Source organism: Ambystoma mexicanum, chromosome 1q (assembly GCF_040938575.1).
Source record: "Ambystoma mexicanum isolate Mex_15411 chromosome 1q, UKY_AmexF1_1, whole genome shotgun sequence".
NCBI lineage: Eukaryota > Metazoa > Chordata > Amphibia > Caudata > Ambystomatidae > Ambystoma > Ambystoma mexicanum.
Genome location: NC_090922.1, coordinates 662423592 through 662443519, shown reverse-complemented (window position 1 = coordinate 662443519; position 19928 = coordinate 662423592). Strand labels below are relative to the sequence as shown.

At 43.7% G+C, this 19928-nt stretch overlaps 1 protein-coding gene across 1 annotated transcript in view; it reads left to right on the top strand.

Annotated features, from left to right (window-relative positions):
- The window catches only part of LOC138534947 (dimethylaniline monooxygenase [N-oxide-forming] 2-like), a 272372-nt gene that overhangs the window by 47779 nt on the left and 204665 nt on the right, over positions 1-19928 (top strand). The window contains exon 3 of the mRNA XM_069641258.1: positions 18922-19110. Within this exon, the coding sequence (XP_069497359.1) occupies positions 18922-19110 (189 nt within the window). The remainder of the gene's footprint in view (positions 1-18921; positions 19111-19928) is intronic.

The window sequence follows — 19928 nt, the reverse complement described above, 5'->3', positions numbered from 1 at the left end:
GTGTGGCACAATGTGATGAGACTGCCTGAAACTGACATGAATGCAGCCTGGTGTGCTGAAAGGTTGGGTGCTTGCCCCAATCCACATTCCTTGTTAAGGGTGTCTGGGTGGAAGTGAATGGCCTAAGTGCCTGTGAGCCTGCCTGCCTTCATGAAGGCACTTCTGTGTGATTGGCTGACTGTGCCTGGCTCAGGCAGAGTGAATGGGAGACAGATGTGTATATCTGCGGAGGGGACCTCTCACTTACCAATTTGTTCAGAAGCTGAAGTCGACACTTGAAGCTCATCCTTGAAGCCCAGCTGGAAGAAGAAGACTGCTGCTGCATTCTTTGAAGTAATCTAAAAGCTGTTGAGTCTGTTGAGCACTGATCCGAGAGAGGACCTGGCTCGGAGACCTCTCCCCGAGCTTCGAGCGACCATTGTACAAAACCTGCTGCTCTTCATCGAGGCACCCTGGAAGCCAATCCCGAAAGGCTGTCAAACAGAAAAGGGGTACGCCGAGAATCCTGAAGAGAAGCGCCGAGACATTGAGGCAATTAAAGTCCATTGCTGTTGACCGGGATTTGGAAGGTTTCTGTAACCGCTGGAAGCCAGTCAAAGCGTTTCACCCAGAAGCGGGATACCTTGATGCTGTGCTGCTTGATGACTGGAGCCGCAAAGCTCCACCTTGCCTATGAACATTTGAACACGGGCTCCCTTGCCATCACTGTTGACTACTTTGTGCCGCCGGAGAAAGTCAAGATCACCGGCTACCGAGGAAAGTCCACCGGTGGGTTTCCCACCACAAAAAGCTGACAAAGATGTCCCGAGGACACTGACAGAGTGACAATCTGAAGTCCAGACTGTGGTCGAGTCCTGATCACTGAATCTATCCTGAGGTACATGCTGTGGCTGCAGCACTGACAGGCCAGAGGACCACCCAAGCACCTCCAGACCCCTGACATCCGTTGCTGGGCCTATATCCATCACAGAGTCTTCTTTGCGGCACTGAACACTTTGCTTCGAGGGGAACTGCACGCCTCATCTTCCCAGGACTTCCTCAAACTTTCATCGAAGAGCACCGCGAAGATTGCAGCTGCCAATTATTAGAGGATCTCGATTCCCTGTGGATGCTGCTTTAAAGTCAGTCCACCCTCAAAGGATTTGTCGATGAACCATCAAAGAAACTCTTCCATCTCAGGTTCATTGGGGTGGTTGAACTTTTTGATCAGGAAGCAAGACTTATTTAACACCATTGGACTGGGCTTGTTAATACTTTCATTACAGGCTGCTCAGGTGGGGGGATCCTCACTCAGAATTGTGTCTTAGCAGCTAAAGAAACCATTGTGCCATTTTATTTTTTTACCTGATTTGTCTTCCTTCCTATGATCTATGTCGATACACCGTACTGCATGATTTGTATGCTACCTTATAACTGTCAGCGGTTGATGCATTTCAAAGGAATCTGAAGATAAGTGTGGTGCCACATAGAAACTGTATATTTGCCATATTAGAATTACCTGAGTAAAAAGTGTGCTATTAATTGTTTAAATTCGTCTGAATTTTATTATTATATAAAGAACTGTTAGCACATAACATAGTGTGTGGACATTCCTTTGTGGTGGCTTGGGGACTCCCTGTACTTAAGAAGCAGCCTGCATCACTGTCTGAGAGCTTAATTAAGCCTTGGTTGCTCGTCCATTGCTTCCCTACAGAGAACCTTGGCTGGGGTGCTCTGTGCATCTACTCTGTAATATAGAGGACAGAAGTACAGATACCCCCCTCCAGTCTTTACAGATAGCAATATGATAGGTGGTTATTTACCATTCGAAGATGTCTGCCATGCTATACATCAGTGCTTATTTTTCTGGTCAACAAGTTGGGAGCTTCCAAAACCATAATGGTGGATAGGTGTGTCCCATATGTCATGCAGTTCCTAGGCAGGATATAAAAACAGCCAGCTGGAAGGAAGACACATTTCAAACGCACCTTGTATTTTCCTCAATGTGTGACATTGCTTTCTTCATCGCTTGGTCGTCACTGCAATGATCACTGAAGACTGAGCCAAAGGAAATAAGGCCCCAAATGTGTTTTTTCCACCTGGTGTTTTATTCCTCCTGTAAAAGGAATCTCGACCGTATACCGTTCTGCTGAGCTTTGGGTTTCAGTGGCATCAGGGAATGGTCGCCCACAATCTGAATCCGATAGACAGTACGTGCTAATTGAACTGAGGTAAAAGTTGCATTGGAGTGTGTATCAGGAGTTGGATGGGGCCTGCAGTGGAGAGAGCACAAGAAAGATGAGACATGCATAGAGCAATAATAATACATACCAAGGAAAAGAAAGGAGAAACAATGTCAAACGAACACCATGCAAGCCAAGAGCACTGACCGGTTACCAATAGGATTGGTGCAATGAAGGCCAAATCAATCAACAGTTTGATAGACAAGATATCATTACTTAAATAATAGTTTGTTTCGTGAGTGTTAAGAATGCAATATGACCAGAAAGCCATGCAGTCTGCACACTGGAGTACAACGCTGTGCTACGAGGGTCAAATGCAGCATGTGGCTTCACAGGCATTACCCCAGGACAAATTTGGGATTTATCCCTATATAAATTTCGAATCAATTTTGGAAGAAAGGTTTACTCTTAACTTTCTGATTACCAGCAAGTGAAGGGTCGACATTTTATCTTTTGAAAACTTTTTTCTGGAACTATCCGCACCCCCAGGTTGAAGCCGCTGACGGGCATCGCTATCAAGCTAAGTGTGAAGCACGGAGAGATTATTTCCGTACACTAGATCACAAAGCCATATTTCATCAGTTTTATTTTAAGAAATTGCCCTGCATCTCTATGGGAAAACAAAGGTACAGGGATCTATATGTGTGAGGTTCTGCGAGCCCTTCTCACTGGCTCGCTCCGACTCAATTTCAAAGATGCATTGCATGCCTAAAGGGTTGTATGGGAAAATACCTCATTTTAAATCTCTCATGAGAAAACGACCAATTTACAATGACCGATTTTCTATTGATCATAAAACCAGCATAGTAAAGGTCTTTTTCTCATGATCATGGTCTTGGGAGGAAAGCTCAGGGGCAACACATTAGTCTTAGAGGCAAGACAATGCAGAGCAACACAGTTTTGAACCCGGGACCGCGGTTAGAAATCTCTCGGTATTAAGTGCGTTATTAATAACTAATTACGTTTACAGATCTTTAAAATTAGTTTTTTTTATATTCAGGGGTTGTCACCCCTCAACCCACAATTGTTTCTCAAAACCTCTGACCCCCACAACCCCTCACATTCTCCTGCAGTATTTCCTTGAAATCAGGTGTTTTGCCACCCGAACCTCCATCTCTCAGCCCCGCCCTCCCTACACAAGACTCCCCCATACCCAAGACTCCCCCAAACCAAAACACAGCCAGACACACACACCAAAACACATGCGCACACACTCACTTTCCCGTTCTCCTTGTCCTGCGCTTCGTGGGTCCCGCAGAGCCTATCAGCCCCTGTGCACATTCGTGTGAGGCAGGGGCATGACAGTGCGATTAAGAAATACGCTCTGTGCAGTCACGGAGAGGTCTTTCTATATCGATTTGTTTTCCATTTGAAAAAAGAAAAAGGTCATTTGTAGTAGAACGACCTAAAGAGGTACGAGTCACACATTATTTTTTATTTAATAGGTTTTTTTTTATAACACGCCTAATACCATACCTGAGTTTGGTTTATAAGCCCAGATCTGGGATTCAAACCTCTGTTGCTCTGCGTGTTCTTGCTTCCAAGACCAAAAGGTTGCCCCTGTGTAATTCTTCGTTCTCAATCAAAAAGTGTTGGTTGAAAGACAAAGAAAGCCAGTCAGGCATTGTAAATGGAAAGGGCAAATTTTTTGGGAAAGAAATCATAATAAAAAATGTATTTTACATTTGCAAAACCAGTCATTTTGCATTTGGCAATACTTGTTCTGCCCATGTCACTGAAAAATATACTATCATGTTAAAAATAACTTCTAAATGCATACATCAGGCTAAAGTAAAGGCCCCCTCTTCAAATGCTATAGAATGTCCCTTTTTGATCAGAAGTAACCTATTATGAGGAATGTAGACCCTCTGTTAAAGCAATTGTACAATGATATGACATGATATGGCATTTATAACGTGCCTATACACAAGTGTTTCAAGGCGCGACAAGGCAAGGGAGGGGGAAACAAAGGGAATACAGACAACAATCCTACTAGGCCCAGTGTCATTCAGATCACGCAAGTGCATGGGAAGGGGGAAGGGGGCAGTGCAGGGGGGGAGGGAGAAGTGCAGTACATGGAATAATAGCATAATAGGATAAGATAAATAAAAAAAACGGCCAACTAGTGGCAAGTGCACGGTAAGTGCAGGCATAAGTGCTAATCAGGGGGACTGTAGGAATACAGAAAACAGTCCCCAGGTGCAGGGGTTGCCAGGGATGCAGTGCAGGTGGGCAACTGGCAGGGCCTGGGCCCGAGTTCAGAGGGTGGCCAGGTAACCAGTGAAGTTTCTGCCGGGAATTCAGCAGGATAGAGGCGGAGAGAAGGCAGATGCAAAGAGGAAGGTTTTGAGGTGCTTCCGGAACCAGAGATGGTTCTCCTCAAGTTTCAGGGAGGAGGGAAGGCTGTTCCAGAGGGAGGCCCCTGCCGAAGAGAGAGATCTACCACCAACTTGTTGCTTGGAGAAGCGACTGACCCTGAGGGAGTTGGAGGTGGATGAGCGAAGAGCTCGAGAAGGAGGATATTTAGGAAGAGAGAGTTGAAGATATTGCGGCCCCAAGCCCCAGAAGGCCTTGTGGACAATGCAGAGGGTTTAGGGTTTTGAACTTAATCCTCGCAGCCACTGGGAGCCAGTGCAGAAATTTCAGTCCTGGAGAGATACAGTCCCTGGGCTTGAGGCCAATGACATGTCTCGCAGTCCTGTTTTGGATAAGTTGCAGAGGGCGGAGAGCAGATACAGGCAGATTTAGAAAGAGGCTGTTACAATAGTCCAGCTTAGAGAGAACCAGGGCTCTGGAGACAGTGAGCTTCTGGGGGAAGGAGAAGAAAGGGAGAATACCTCTGAGGAGGTGCAGCTGGTAGTGTGACTTCTTAGAGATGTCAGAGATGTGAGGAGAGAAGGAGAGTGTGGAATCGAAGATGACCCCAATGTTTTTAGCCTTGCAGGTGGGAGCAAGAAGAGGGCCAAGAGAGGCCGGCCAGAGACCTGCATGGAAGGAGGGAGAGGGTGTGCCGATGAGTAGAATCTCGGTCTTACTGGCATTAAGGCAGAGGTCGTTAGCGGCACACCACTCCTGGATGGCAGACAGGCAGTCAGAGATGAGGGAAGGAGAGGAGGTAGCTGAGGGGAGCCTGAAAATGAGCTGTGTATCATCTGCATAGCACTGAAAGTTGGGGCAGAGAGCGGTGATGCGGTGGTCAAGGAGTGCCAGGTATTGGTTGAACAGCCAGGGAGAGAGGTTAGAGCCCTGGGGGACACCACAGGTAGAGAAAAAGATATCGGAGAGGAAGGACCCAAATTAGATAAATGTAAGCCTTAGCCATGACTAAACCAATGACTCTTAGAGGTGGTTAGTCTTACCTTATTACAGTTCCAAGAACTCTTTTCCTTTATATATTTTTTCAAATTAATGCATAATGATAAAGAAGCAATAAGCACATATTTTGTTGTACAGCTTGATATTTCACTCCGAGTTAATCATATGAGGTTTAATGAAAAATGTTCTAAATGTGTTGTGAATGGCGTAACATGTATTCACATAAATGTTTTAGAAATCTAGGGTAGGTCCAAAAAACAATCGATAAAAATCACTCCAAAAGGGGGTCAATAGTAAATGACGGTTTACAAGAAAAACAATGTTTTATTACAGTCAAATACAGCCGGGACTGTCAGTCAGCACCATAGAACTGAATACTGGAATCACTCTCCACACACCCTTTCCAGGTTACTTTGTTTATAGCAGAAAACTGCAAATTAACACAAGCAAAGCATATCAGATACAACATAACCCCAAGTTCCCGATTGGCTAACACCTACCTATACAGAAATATAAACATCCCCTATAGTTAATTATCCCATTCGTCGTGCATATCTAAACGCAACCCCTTACAAGACAACCTAATTTTGCTGTCAGCAGAAAATTCTGTCATGTGGTTGGTCCATTATAATCAGGTAAATTGTTGTAATAATGTACTCTCCTTATTGGCCAAGATATCTTTGGCCAACTCATGATGTGCATACGCCCGACAGGACCCAACCAGGAAGCGAATGTGAACAATGAGGTCAATCCCACCTGGTAAAACAATGGCTTCCTCATGAGACCAGACAATTTGACTTTCCAGAATGGCTCCTTTGACTCCCGGCTTAGAACATGTTGCATCACTTGCACGCCTCCTATCCTAACTCTCTTTGGAAAGAGGTGCTTTATAAAAAACGCAATCAAGGCACTGCTCTCGGGGAATAATTTTCGTATTTATTTGCACCATCTAATCAAGCACATGTATTTTGAATGGAACAGACACGTTTCAACACGGGCACTATTGCTCCAAACCTATCTTGACACCTTAGCAGTGCCCAACACCAGGCCCTGTTCTCATAAGATTTGTCCTTCACAGCTGCAGCACTAATCGAATCGTCAGAAACCACCATCCCATTCCCAGCTCCTGTTAGCTGCTTGGCCTGGCACATTTAACTGCTATCCGTGCTGCACGCCTCCCTCCTTCTCCAGCTTGGCTGTCTGGTCATTCGCTAGGAGGAAGGATGCATAAACTCTTATTAAATGGACAGAGCAAAAGCTCCAACGGGCGGCCTCATTTTCTAAATAAGAGCAGCTGCAACTTCTAACAAAGCCTAATCCAACATGGTAGAACTCTTGTTTCCGTGGCACACAGCCCTCGTGTTACTAAAGCACTGCACTTACCCTATCTCCCTAATGGACACTTCAGCTACCTTTTTACCAGCTACCCAAAGTTTTCCTGGATATAAAATAAAAAAGTATATCCTTAATACACCAAAAGCACAACATACACCTCTTCTACTAGCTACACAACATTTAAACAATGCCCTGGCACTTCTAACCTCTAAATATAATAAGCAAGGTTATAACATTGTTGCTCCTTCTTTCATTGTGTAAGTCTCTGTGATGCTCCCTAAAATGTATCAACGCTAAATACAAATAGCACATGCAGAGAACTGTCAAACAAAACGACAAAACACTTACACTAAATGACCAGCTTTTCTTGCTAATACAATTTACACAGCCTAAATAAACCTCTTTCCGCAGTTGGGATGTTACACGTGCATTCCAACATTCCAAAACATTGCAACATGCGTAATCCGAGGAAGCTCATCCCCCTCTACACATAGAGTTCAGGAGCTTAACGGGCTAAAATAAGGACCTTAATGGACTCTTGCAAGAACCACTAGATGGAATAATGACAGGACTGTGACAGGTAGAACATCTTCTGAGAAAGGTCCTGAGCCACCAATCTTTTGAAGTCGGTTGCATACATAATACCAGTTGAAGCTTCTTGTCTGATGGACAGAATCTCTTCTCCTTTTATTTATGATGCAAACCTCTCCACAAACCTGAGAAGGGGATTGTAAGACTGCAGAACAGGAGTGGCCTAAAGTCTAAATGATAATATAAAAAATAACACGTTAGCTTTGTCACTTGGAAAACATTGGATTACCCTGCAAATGTTCCGGCAAAGCTGCTTGGGTGCCTTGGGGTCACTATTTTGCAGGTCATCATTTTGCAATGCCTTTTTCCTGATCCCTTTTCCCTCTCCAACATAACTGTTCGGAAGTTGTTCACTCCCATTGCATGGTGGATACATGATTTTGTGAAATCCTTTACCATGAAAGTATTTCTTCTGTAAAGTGACCAGCTGCTGCTGAGGTAGCCCAGGGCATACTTCCATTGTAACCCCTCAGAGGCAATCTCATGGATGTTGTTTAAATAATCATTCTTCTCTCAGATTTTGTAAACAATATAGTCTTTCTAAAATAATATTTGACCCTCTCCTTGACAAATAGCAGAGAACTACCTATTGGGTCTACGTGTTAAAGCAGAAACACTGACATCCAAACTGTGGCCCATGAAAGTAGGTGTACTGCAGTCAGGAAGTTGCATTAGACCTTGAATGCCATACTACAGACTGTGATATGAATGACTGGCAGCCACCAACCCAATGAACTCTGGACTGGTCCTAACAAAAGGCAAGCGCTGCTGAATGTCTTGTCAATGAGTTGAATCTACACTTGTGGATCATCGATAATTATGTTTGCGGAGCGCAGTAGGTCTCCTACAGGACACTTTGATGTCACAGTGGCCTGTTCGTACAATCCATGGCAACATCTATAAAGGCAATCACCCTTTGCATAGGCCTCAAATTGGAAGTACTAAAAGGTAAAGTGGCTGTATGGCAATCATGTGGATTGCCCTGTCAAGGGTGCATTACTATCTAGTAATTCCAGAGGATCAGTGACAACGTAAAGAAAGAGCTTCCATGTTGTTGAGGCTTAATGTTACACAGAGTAGTGTGAGAGGACAGTAATGCAAGGCGGACAACTGCTTGTAGTTTTCTCAGTATTTGACATTTTATTTTAAACAAAGAAAAGCAAAATAAAACCTAACTAAGCCTATTCTGCCAGCGAATGCCCTACCTAGTCTAAAATCTAAGGGGAAATCTCCTTCCATACACAAAACTGGCCCGCACACTAAAAAACAAAACAACCAAAACAAAGCATAAACAAAATAAATGAAAGATTACCAAATAAACAGTGTCTTGAATGACTTCTACCTGTCCTGGGTAGATCTTGTTCCCCAGGACTGTCCAAAGTCAATTTCTCTTAAAGTAAACAGAGTCTTAAATCAGTTTTTGGAACGTTAAAAAAAAGGTTAACAGAAACAAAAATCCACAACACCAGTTCTTTCTTCATTTGTTGAAAAGTTCCCTTTCCAAGTTCCACAAAGTAAACAGCACAAATGGTAATCCTGGATAACATCCTTCCATGATAGAAATAGATGAAGTTAAAAAAAAGTACCACTTCTGCTACAACAACAGTTCTTCTTTTGCAAGCTCTGCAGCGTCTTTAAAATAACTTGTCCAGATGCTTGTTCTAAGGGGTTTGCTTTCTCCTTGGCAACTCCCTTCTACAAATAATATTGTGAAAGCAGGCTCCTTTGCTTCACAGTCTACTACTGCTTCAACTACATTCAACAAAAAATGTTCGGACAAAATTATAGACAGCCACAGTTTTGATTCTGTCTCGGTTTCTAGACCGCTTCTATCTCTCAGCTTCATCAGTCTCAGCTTCACAGATTGTTGATGGGTTATTTTAACAAGCACCCAGCTCCCTTCCCCAGCTTTATATCCGTGGTCTATAAGTGAAAATATGGAGATCCACATGTAAGGTATGCAGATAACTTGTTTATTTTAGAGAAGAGCTCTCACAGCGGCCCCAGCTATGGTCAGCACCTTTCCAACTCTCAACTGACCAGATTCCAACATAAATATTCCCCCGTAGAACACCAAGCCAAGGTTCCATAACAAGGTTCCATGGGGAAGCAGACTGCAACACAAAGAAAGCACAATGCAAAACATCTCCTTTCCTCCACTATATTTACATTTATTGGGTTTATTTTATTCCTTTCAACTTGCATTTGATAGGCGCCACCCTTCCTTCAACTTGCATTTGATAGGCGCCACCCTGGACAGATTCCAAACCTGTCCTCCACGCACTCTTGCTGCACCTCTCAATACTTCCATCACCTGCACAGTATCTGAATACACCATCTCTCCCTTCCTCTTCACCATTCCTTTCATAATTCGCAACCCAATCAAGCACACACACCTCAACTCTCTTCAGACCATATTTCTTATTCTCCTTCCTTACCCACTCATCTTTCTTTCTTTTCAGAGTCCTCCTCACCTCTTCCACCACACAATCTATCTCCCTTGCCCTCCCTAGCCAAGGAGGTGATACATTGGTATTGGGTTTTCTCCCCCTCATCAACTCAAATGGGCAGCATACAGCCTCTGCCTCATGGGAACCTTTTTATCTTTTCCACATACATCTGCCATCCTCACTGACTCCATCACACACCTGTTTACTGTTTCCAGAGCAGGTTCCCCTTGGGATTATAAGCTGCCGTCCTCTTATGCTTCACCCCACTGTGTGTCAGATTTTCTTCAAAACAACCTCCTGCAAATTGTCTCCTGTTATCCGTCAACACAGAATTGGGTAAACCCTCTTTCTCAAACACACCCTGTAGACATTCAACCACAGCACTTCCTGTGGTCTCTCGAACAATCTTAATCTCTGTCCAACGTGACAGAAAATCAACTAGGTCCAATATGATCTTCCCACGACATTCACCAAGATCAACAGGACCCAAAATATCCAAAGCCACGTCACACCATACTTTCTCTGGGACATCCACCTTCCCCACTGGCTGCAAATGTGCCACCACACCCTTTCCCAACTTCTCACACTCAACCCATTTTACTATAATCCTTTATATATCTCGATCAAACCCAGACCACCAGTACTCATCCTTTAACACTGCCTTGGTCTTGGTAATTCCAATGTGAACTTCATGGGCAGTCTCCACCATCCTCCTTCGTAAGATCATAGGGACGACATCATGGTCCCAATGATACAAAAGCCATCCTTGACACTCCATTCAGAGCACATTTCACAAAAAGCCCTCTCCTCATCACTCAACAATCTCTTTTCTTCCCAACCATGGCATACAAATCCAATTACTCTTCCCAAAATGTTCTCCTCCCTCACAGCCCTACACCATTCTTCCCGAGACACAACACCATCATGAGTCACGAACACAGTATCTGTCACTTCCAAAGTTTCACGTTCCTCAATGCCACCCAACCTTGACATATGATCTGCCAACACATTCTCCTTCCCTTGTATCACCACCATGACAATTTTGTTGTCCCTGCATTCTGGCCACCCATCCAGCAAACCTCCTCGACACCTTGTCGACCGTTTCTCCTCAAATATCACTTTGAGTGCCTTATTGTCTGTTTTTATGGTAAACTCTGCCCTCCGAACACAAAGTTTCAAAATGTCTCCACTGCCCAATGACATGCAAGGGCTTCTTTTTCAAGAACCAAATAGTTTCTTTCTGCTCCTCTCAACATCCTTGAAGAATATGTGTTCACATGCTCCAAACCATCCCCGCCAACTTGTGCCAACACTGCACCAATGCCGCTATCGCTGGTGTCTACCGTAATGCCACACCTTTTCTTTGGGCAAGTGGTCTAGCCAAGTCAATTTTACTCCTAATTCACAAAAACTCCATCTCACACTCAGCATCCCACAGAAACTTCCCACCTTTCTTTAATAGACTCCTCATCTTAACTACTGTGTCAGCCGTTATGAACACATGTCTGATAAAACTCGATCATTCCTAAAAATGACCTTAGTTCACCCTTATCCTTAGGAGATAGCACCTTCATTATTGCACCAACCATGTCACTGTTGGGCCTCAAACGTCAGCAGATATCTTGTGCCCCAAATACTTCACAACATCCTTCCTAAACATGCACTTCTCTGCTCTCAGTGAAATTCATCTTCCCTTCAAAATCTCTAACACTTTCCTTAGGGTTTCCTCATGTTTCTCTAGGGTCTCTCCACACACCAATATATCGCCTTGAAAACAATGTAAGTTCTGCAGACCTCTCAACAAAATGTCCACCATCTTTTAAAAAAAGATGAAGCAGAGACCAGCCCAAAAGGCATCCTACGGAATTGGAATACTCCTTCATGGGTGATAAAAGCAGTAATTCTCCTCGATTGTTCATCTAACTCTATTTGTTGGTAGGCCGAGGCTATATCAATCTACGATAAATACCTTTCCTTTCCCACCATCATCAACTTCTCTGTCATATTTGGAAGGGTATGCTCTCCACAATTACACACTTGTTACAGTCTTGTAAATGTACGCAGAGTCTTAGCTCCCCGCTTGACTTCTTCACCACCACCAAAGGTGACACCCACGCCACAGTTCTCACTTTCTCTATCAGACCAGACGCCCACACTTCTCAAGTTCAGCTCTCACTCACTCTCTCGTCACCAAAGGCACTGGACGCAATTTAGCTGAAATTGGAACACTACACTCTTTAAGCACTATCTTGTGCCTTATACCCCTCACACATCCAAAACTCTTTGAGAACACACCAGGATACGATCCAACTACAATCGCACTCTCTCCCACGTGCACCACTTGCTCACCATGTTGGGATCAAGTCTCATTCCCAATCCTTTCTGCTCCTTCCAACCCAGTAGAGTCTCTCCACCTTTAGTGACACAAATCTTACCATGTGTTTCTCTGCCTTTAAACTTCAAATATGCAACAAAATATCCAATGTCATCAATCATTCCCAAATTGTATCCACCCGGTTTGATATCAGGAGGCATTAGATCATTGAGTTGTCCACCCACCTCCCTCTGGAACACCTCTAGTTACATTAACAAAATCTTTGCTCCTGAATTTGCCGTCATCCTCACACACTTCCTATCAACTCCAACATCTGCAAACAGACCCTCACAATCCTCATCACCAGCACGCTTCACCATACTGACAGCAATCACTTCTAGCTGATCTTCATCTTCATCTCCTGACAACTGCTGGCCTTCCTCTGTCACATATAACACTCTTCACCCGGCCCTAAGTGTGACATTCTTGCAGCAATTAGCATAATGACTACATCTTTTGCATTTGAGCAAGTAACCTTCCTACCTGGAAATTCAGGGGACCCTGAAAAATGATCCGCACTCGCACACCTAAAGCACAAATGATCCTCAGCTTGCTGCCCCTTAAGCTTCTCGCCTTTGGAGTCAGGAGCATCACTGACACGCTGGCTACTACCCTTTTGTTTCTTTTTCTTTCCCTTTCCTGCTTCTCCCACTCTCAGGATTTCTGTTGGAGGCACTTTACCTTCCTTCTTTGCCAATTTAGCTACACATGCCATTGAATGCTCATCTCTTTTTGCAGTACTTATCACCTCATCCAAACTTGGCTTGTCCTTGAGCCATAATGCCCCCCTTATTTTGTCATTGTTACAGTAAATCATAAATTGATCTCTTATGTATTCATCTCATTTGTCACCAAATTTACAAGAAAGAGACAAATGGCGAAGTGCAGTAACATATTCTTCTACTGTTTCCCCATCTTCTTGCACTCTTAACACCAAAATTATATCTCTCAAAAATAGTACTAGTCTTGGGATTAAAGTGTAGATTCAACTTTTTTAAAGCAGTGTCATATTCATTGGAAACAGACTCCTCATCTGACTGATCCAATTCTGGCAAAGTTTCATAAAAGTGTTGTCCCTCATATCCTAAGAAATGCATTAAGAGAGAAACCTTGTGATCTATAGAGATTGTGTTGCCACAAGCAGCCCTTACGTAGTGGAGAAATCCCTTCTTCCATTGTGACCCTTTAATCTTTGCAGGGCCTGGACTGGGCATGAATGCTGGAGGACCAGGCACCAGTGGCATGGCCATTATATATAATTGCCCCTGGGAGCAAGCACAAATGCATTCTGATGACGCTGGGCTTCATTATAAGTTTGCCAGTCCGGGAACTACGGTACCGGTAAGCAAGCCGGTACCGTAGTTCCCGGACCGGCAAAAAATACTAGTTGTGCTCGCAGGTGCCTTTCTGCCCACCAGGTCACACCTGGCGGGCAGAATGGCACCCGCGAGCACAGCATCTTCGGATGCACCGGCACTGTTATAAACAGTGCCGGTGCATCCGACCTCCCCAATGCCATTCAGCCCTATGGGGCCGAATGGGAATAGGGAGCATCTTTTTTCCGGCGCCAGCAAGGCTACCGGCAAACCTGTAATGAGGCCCACTGTCTTTTAATGTTCCCCTTTCCTGGAAAGTAGCGGATCAAACCTTCATGACAGTACTCTGTTTATGCAATATCAGCTGTGGCACTGTGCTTCTGAAGCACACTTCTTCCTACTGTTCACTTTTCCTTTGCGCCATGAACGGCGCAGGTACTCGATCACTATACAGCAGCGAAGACGTCCCACAGAGCTGTAATGGTTGCCTAAGCAACCAATGTCACTAAGATGGCTGCTGTGCGCATAACGCAACAGGGTCTTCTTTTCTAAGGCGGGTGCTCTCTGGTTTGTGGTTTGCTGGCCTGCTTTTGAAGTCAGAATGTTCAAAATGTAGTCAATACCAGTAGTTATTGAATGTGCTGTGAACATTCTGATTGGTTCAGAGGTGATCAATAACAATTGCTTTGTGCTAATATAGTATATGTAAACTGTGAGGAACACTGTTATTGTGCCCAATAACATGAAGTCACTCATTGCTGCCTGCAGGTCCCCCCTCTTATTGAGAATTAACTTGCTTTTGCATCTGCCTTCTCCCCAAAGTCACAAGCCAATTGCCTTTGCAACAAATCAGTGTTCCACCATCTTCTCTTAATGCAAGACGCTGAAGCCAGACTACTGTTGGAAACCTCTCACTGGGATTTGAAAGCTATTCACCTTGGTTTCCATAGCCATCCTACAGAAACAGTATTCATTTCCAGTGGTCTTCACCGCCGGATTCCAAGAGAAAACCAGCTCTGGGTCTCAAAACTCCTAGATTTGATAAGGCCAAAATCATGGCTCAGTCCTGGGTCCACAATCACGGGTTTATTTATTTATTTATTTTATGTATTTCTAAAGGGCTGAAAGCCCGCAGGCATCGGGGCGCATAGACACAGAAGACAATCCATAAAATACGATACAACGCAAAGGAGAGAGAGGGCTCAGAAGGGGGAAAAGGTAGTAGCTAGTGTAGCAGGAGGAGTTATCTAAACAGATGCGTTTTTATTGCTTTCTGCAACGTTTTCAGATTTCTGTCTACTGTCAGCATGGTAGGCAGCAAAGGATTTTCCAAGGCCTTTTTCACGTTTATATCTGGGACATTTGATCAACCTTTTTGCAGCCGATCTTAGTGCTGGTATTGGGGAATTCTGTTTTTAAGATAATGAAGGCAGTGCCATATACGCATTTATGAGCAAGTGGGCAAAATCATTAGCTGTGTCTTATCGGTGCTGGGTAACATGTTCTCATTTGGGCAGCTTATTAAAAATTCGCACAGCATTGACTTGTGTCACTTGGCACTTGCCCAAATTAGTTCCAGTGGCTCCCGCCAAGAAGGAGTTACAGTAGTCCATTTTCAATAACACAATGGCCCTGGCAATGCTTGCTGCATTATTCTGTGATTTTTTAAATTTATTTATTTTATTTTTATTTTGCATTTTTAAAGTGCTCACGCAGCCTGGGGGCATCGAGGCGCTATTACAGGAATATGTCTCTTATTTGCGTACTTATAACGCGCTTAATACCTGGAGGTTTCTAAGCGCGGACCCGGGGATCAAACCTGTGTTGCTTCGTGTCGTCTTGTTTCCAAGGTGAGCACATTGCCGCTGAGTTATCCTCCCGGGATATCTTTGGGTCTGGCGCGCGCTACAAATAAAGAAACAAACAAAAAAACATAGGAGAGAGGAATTTCAACTGTTAATGATTTGATTGATATGTGCATCAGATGCCAGTGACGCATCCAAGTGGATTCCAAGCGTTTTTTACTTTTTCCACCACATTAATGCTAGCAGAGCCAATTTGGAATTGAGAGTATTCTAGTTAAAGTTTAGTTCGGGAAGCTGAAGAGACAAAACTCATTAGCTCTGCCTTAGCCCCTTTTATACAAAGCCAGTTGTTTGACATCCAGGTCTCTATGAGGTGGTAAATAGCTGTTAGTGTGGCAGCATCTCTTTCATAGTCACCTGAGATTTCCAGGACCAACTGTGTGTCATCCGCATAGTTTGTGAAAAACACCCCCCAGTTATCCAGTAGTGTGCATAGGGGCCTGATGTAAAGATAGAAGAACAGAGGTGATAAACGTGCCCCCTGCAGAACACCACACCAAATCGGGGACTTAGAAGAACGTGCATCCCCTCATTGAACTCCTGCTTCCCTATCTGAAAGAAATTAGATGAACCAATCTGGGGCTTGATCAGAATATTGACCTAGTTCTCCAAGAGTTTTCTTCAGAATACCGTGGTCCACCAGATGGAATGCAGCAGACAAATCCAACAAGGTCAGCATTCCGAATTTGCCTTCCTCGATGAATTAAAGCATGTAGAATTGAAGGTCTAATACAGAGGTCTCTGTGCTATGATTAGGTCTAAAGCTTGTTTGCTTAACATGTAGGATTTTTTCTGCTAAAATGAATGAGTGGTATTGCTTGTACGCGGCTTTATCTAGAATCTTGAGAAGAAAATTCTTCAGATATTTAGGATCTAGATTCAGCTTCTTTTGAATGGGCTTCATTTCAACCGTTTTAATGCCAATAGGCACCTTTCCATCCCGAAAGGATGCATTTACAAATCTAGTTAGGAAGGGCGAGAATATTTCCGTATGAGTGAGAATTATTTTGGATGGGACAATGTTCTCTGAACATGCAGTAGGTTTCATCGTTTGTAAAATGTTTATCATATCATTTATTTCTAATCTTACAAATGAGAAAGTGGAACGTGTCTGACTGGTTTTATTAAGCTCTTTCTGGCCTTTGGTATTGCCCTGTGTGGAATTGGCCTGCATGATGTCTTTGACTTTAGTACACGATTTGATAATTTTCTCGTTTTAAGGCGGTTTGAACTATAGTAGCATCTTCTGTGTTGGGTATAAAAGGTACCTGAAGAGCCTTGGGCTTCTCTAGAAATTTGACAATCTCGAACAGCTTCCTAGAGCTGTTGGATGCTTTTTCAATTTCATCGTTGTAAAAATTTCTTTTATTCCCTGTCACCCTATTTTTGTACATCTTGTCTGCTTGTTTCCAAGTGTCTTTATCTGGCTCCAGTTGGCTTTTAATCCAGATGGATTTGAGTCTGCGCCTCTCCTTTTTTAAGTCTTTCAGTTCTTCATTGTACCAATTCTGATGTATCAGGTTTTCACAGACCATTCTATTTCCCATAGGTGTCACCCGATCAACTAGTGTGGTAAAGTGTTCCTGATATTGTTTACAGAGAACCTCTGCTGGGACGTCATCTGATCTATCCTTCATGATGGCATTGAGGCAAGATGAGAGTTCAGTAGCATCTATTTTTTTCTAATTCCTGCTGCTAACTGATTTTGCTGGGTTGGGGGGTTTTGAATGTTTGCAAGGTAACTGTAGGGTCCATTCTATGGAATGGCGATCGGACAATATACAAGGTAGGTCTGGTCTGCTAAAATAGTTCAATCATTAGAACAAATCCAATCAAGAATGTGATTTTTGTCATTTGTAGGGTTGTTTTTTTACAGTGTATTTAGTGTTGGTTAAATCCCTTTCAAGTTGGATGGCCTCTTTATCTGATTTTTCGCCTCTCCATCTGTTAAAGTCACTGAGTAGAAGTTTGGCCATATTGGTACTTAGGATGTGGGTGAGTTCATCATTAAAGTTGGGCATTGGGTTGGTTGGCCTGTAAAGGAGGACAATGTTGATGCAGCTGTTTGGGTTAGGGTGAAATTTGGCTAAAAGAATCTCACACTCTTGGCAGGAGATAGGAGCAGAAAACAGGCCTGTGTTCTTGCAATTATGGCTACCTCCAGCCCCTGCGCTCTGATACCCGACTCTCGAGTTTTACAGAGTATGGAATAACCGGGTGCAAGAGCCATTTTAATAGCTGGGCAGCTAGTGTTGTGTATCCAAGTTTCAGTAAGGCACAAAATGTCCAGTTTCTTATCTATGATCATATCATAGATATTAATTGCATGATTATTTAATGGTCTTGTGTTAAAAAGTCCTATTTTTAGTGAGCTTTAGTGTCGTCTGCTTGATCAGGGGCGAATCGACACAGTCTTGAGGAGTTGGAATGTTTTTCTTGTCCTAGAATGTCTTCTGTTTGTAAGGAAACTTCAGGGGTTATAAAATTCGATGAGTCCAATATTGGCTCTTCGGTCGTGCTCTACCGGGTTTGTCTGTGTTAGGACCGCTAATTGTTGAGTCATGTCACGGTGGTCCAGCTTGGAATTTTTTAATCTGTTCATAAGCGCTATCCTGTTTGCTCAGAGAGCTGCTAAGGATAGGGATTCTCCTGCTGGAAATCCCATGTTGAGGAAAAGATAGTAGGGTGGGTAGAGTAGGAGACAAGGGAGAGGAATGAAAATAATCAGGAGATTACCTTAGAAAGACAGAGTTTCCGGGCCGCTGAGAACGCCGATGACAGCGAGGACCAGCAAAGACCGGATAGGCTCAGAAGCACCAGCGCTGAAGCGCCTGATGTTTCTTTAAGAGCCGGGTTGGGTTTCCTGGGAACTGTAGTCCCTAGAAAAGTGCTTACTCTGCTAAAGGTCGCCAGAGGTGTAATGTGGCCAGCAGCGAGAGAATACTCTTGCGTTCACAATGTCAAAGGCAAGAATAAAATTTAGAAGGAAAATGTTGCACTGCGATAATGTTGAAACCAACTATCTCTTCCTCTGTGAACCCACCCTTATCTCTTTTTTTTAACATCCACATACAGCTGCTGCAGTTTCTAAAACAAATGTATTTGCTCATAATGAATTTTTTACATATTTATGTTGTTAAAGTGAGTTATGGTTTCATTGACATTTCCAGTTTCATTTCTACCCATTTCTGTAGCTGTCCCTCCCCTCACTTTCATGGGGCAGGGATTTCCCCATCTGCCATGAGCCCCATCTAGCTAACCCCTGCCCTGGAGCCACTTGTATTTTGCTACTTTCGAAATGGGGTGGAAGGAAAAACTCCCTTAGCACGTACCGTGATAGTCATTATAAAGTACTCCGGCCTCTTGGTTCTATTCGCGCTATACCACGACATACCAATAAAATGAAATGAGCATTTGCTAATACAATATTTTTGTCTGTGTTCCTTTACACAGGAAGAGGTGGAGGATGCACGAGCAAGCATCTACAGGTCATTGGTCAGCAACACCTCCAAGGAGATGATGGCCTACTCAGACTTCCCTTTCCCTGAGGATTTCCCGACCTACCTGCACAACGCCAAGGTACTCGACTACCTCAGGCGATATGCAGAGCAGTTTGGTCTTCTGAAGTACATCCAGTTCAAGGTGAGGTCAAAAGAGCTAAACACTGGATAATGGTGATAATAATGGAGGAAAGTGTCATATGCTAGGAATTAACCGATACAGCATCACCATCGATGCACCCCTATTCAACCGTGGTACAAAGCATGCTGGGCTCCTCAAGCAGCACACTGATGGGGATGGAAGAGGGCTGTCTAGCTTTAAAGGTTTAGAAAATGTAGGGGTACATCGAAATGTAGGGGTGCAGATAAAGAAGAGTGCCTACTATGGCCAGAAGTACAGCAAGTCTACTGAGATCCCTGCGTTTTTTGGCAGTGGTCTGTTTTCAGTGGACTTTTTAAGTGTGCAGAGTTAACATGTTTTTTAAAACATAGGTGCACTGCCATATCACATACTTTGATTCATTCTTTCACCTTTCCTTATCTCTTTTTTTATTATCTGTTTGTTGTATTCTGTTGAATTTGCATAGAATATAAGGCACCAGGGGGGAGCCAGGGAGGATGGCTGCTCCCCTACCCCACCCTGGCACCACCACTGCTCCCCAGCACCTCAATTCTACGGTACAACGTCCTTTCGTGATGGGATGAAAGGACGGTGGGTTTTTCTCTGTTGTTATTTCAATGTGAACACTCATCGAATTTTGTAGGGGGTTAAAAAAATATATAGATGGGGTGTGGGTGTTCGGGAATAGTTAAATAATTAAAGGGGATGGGGTTTTGGGGACCCCCTAAAATGCATTTTTTTTTAAACGATGAGTTTTCTTGTTGAAATATCCATGGAGAAAAGCCCATCCTTGTTTCATCCCGGGATGAAATGACATGGAACCAATTCTACATACACCT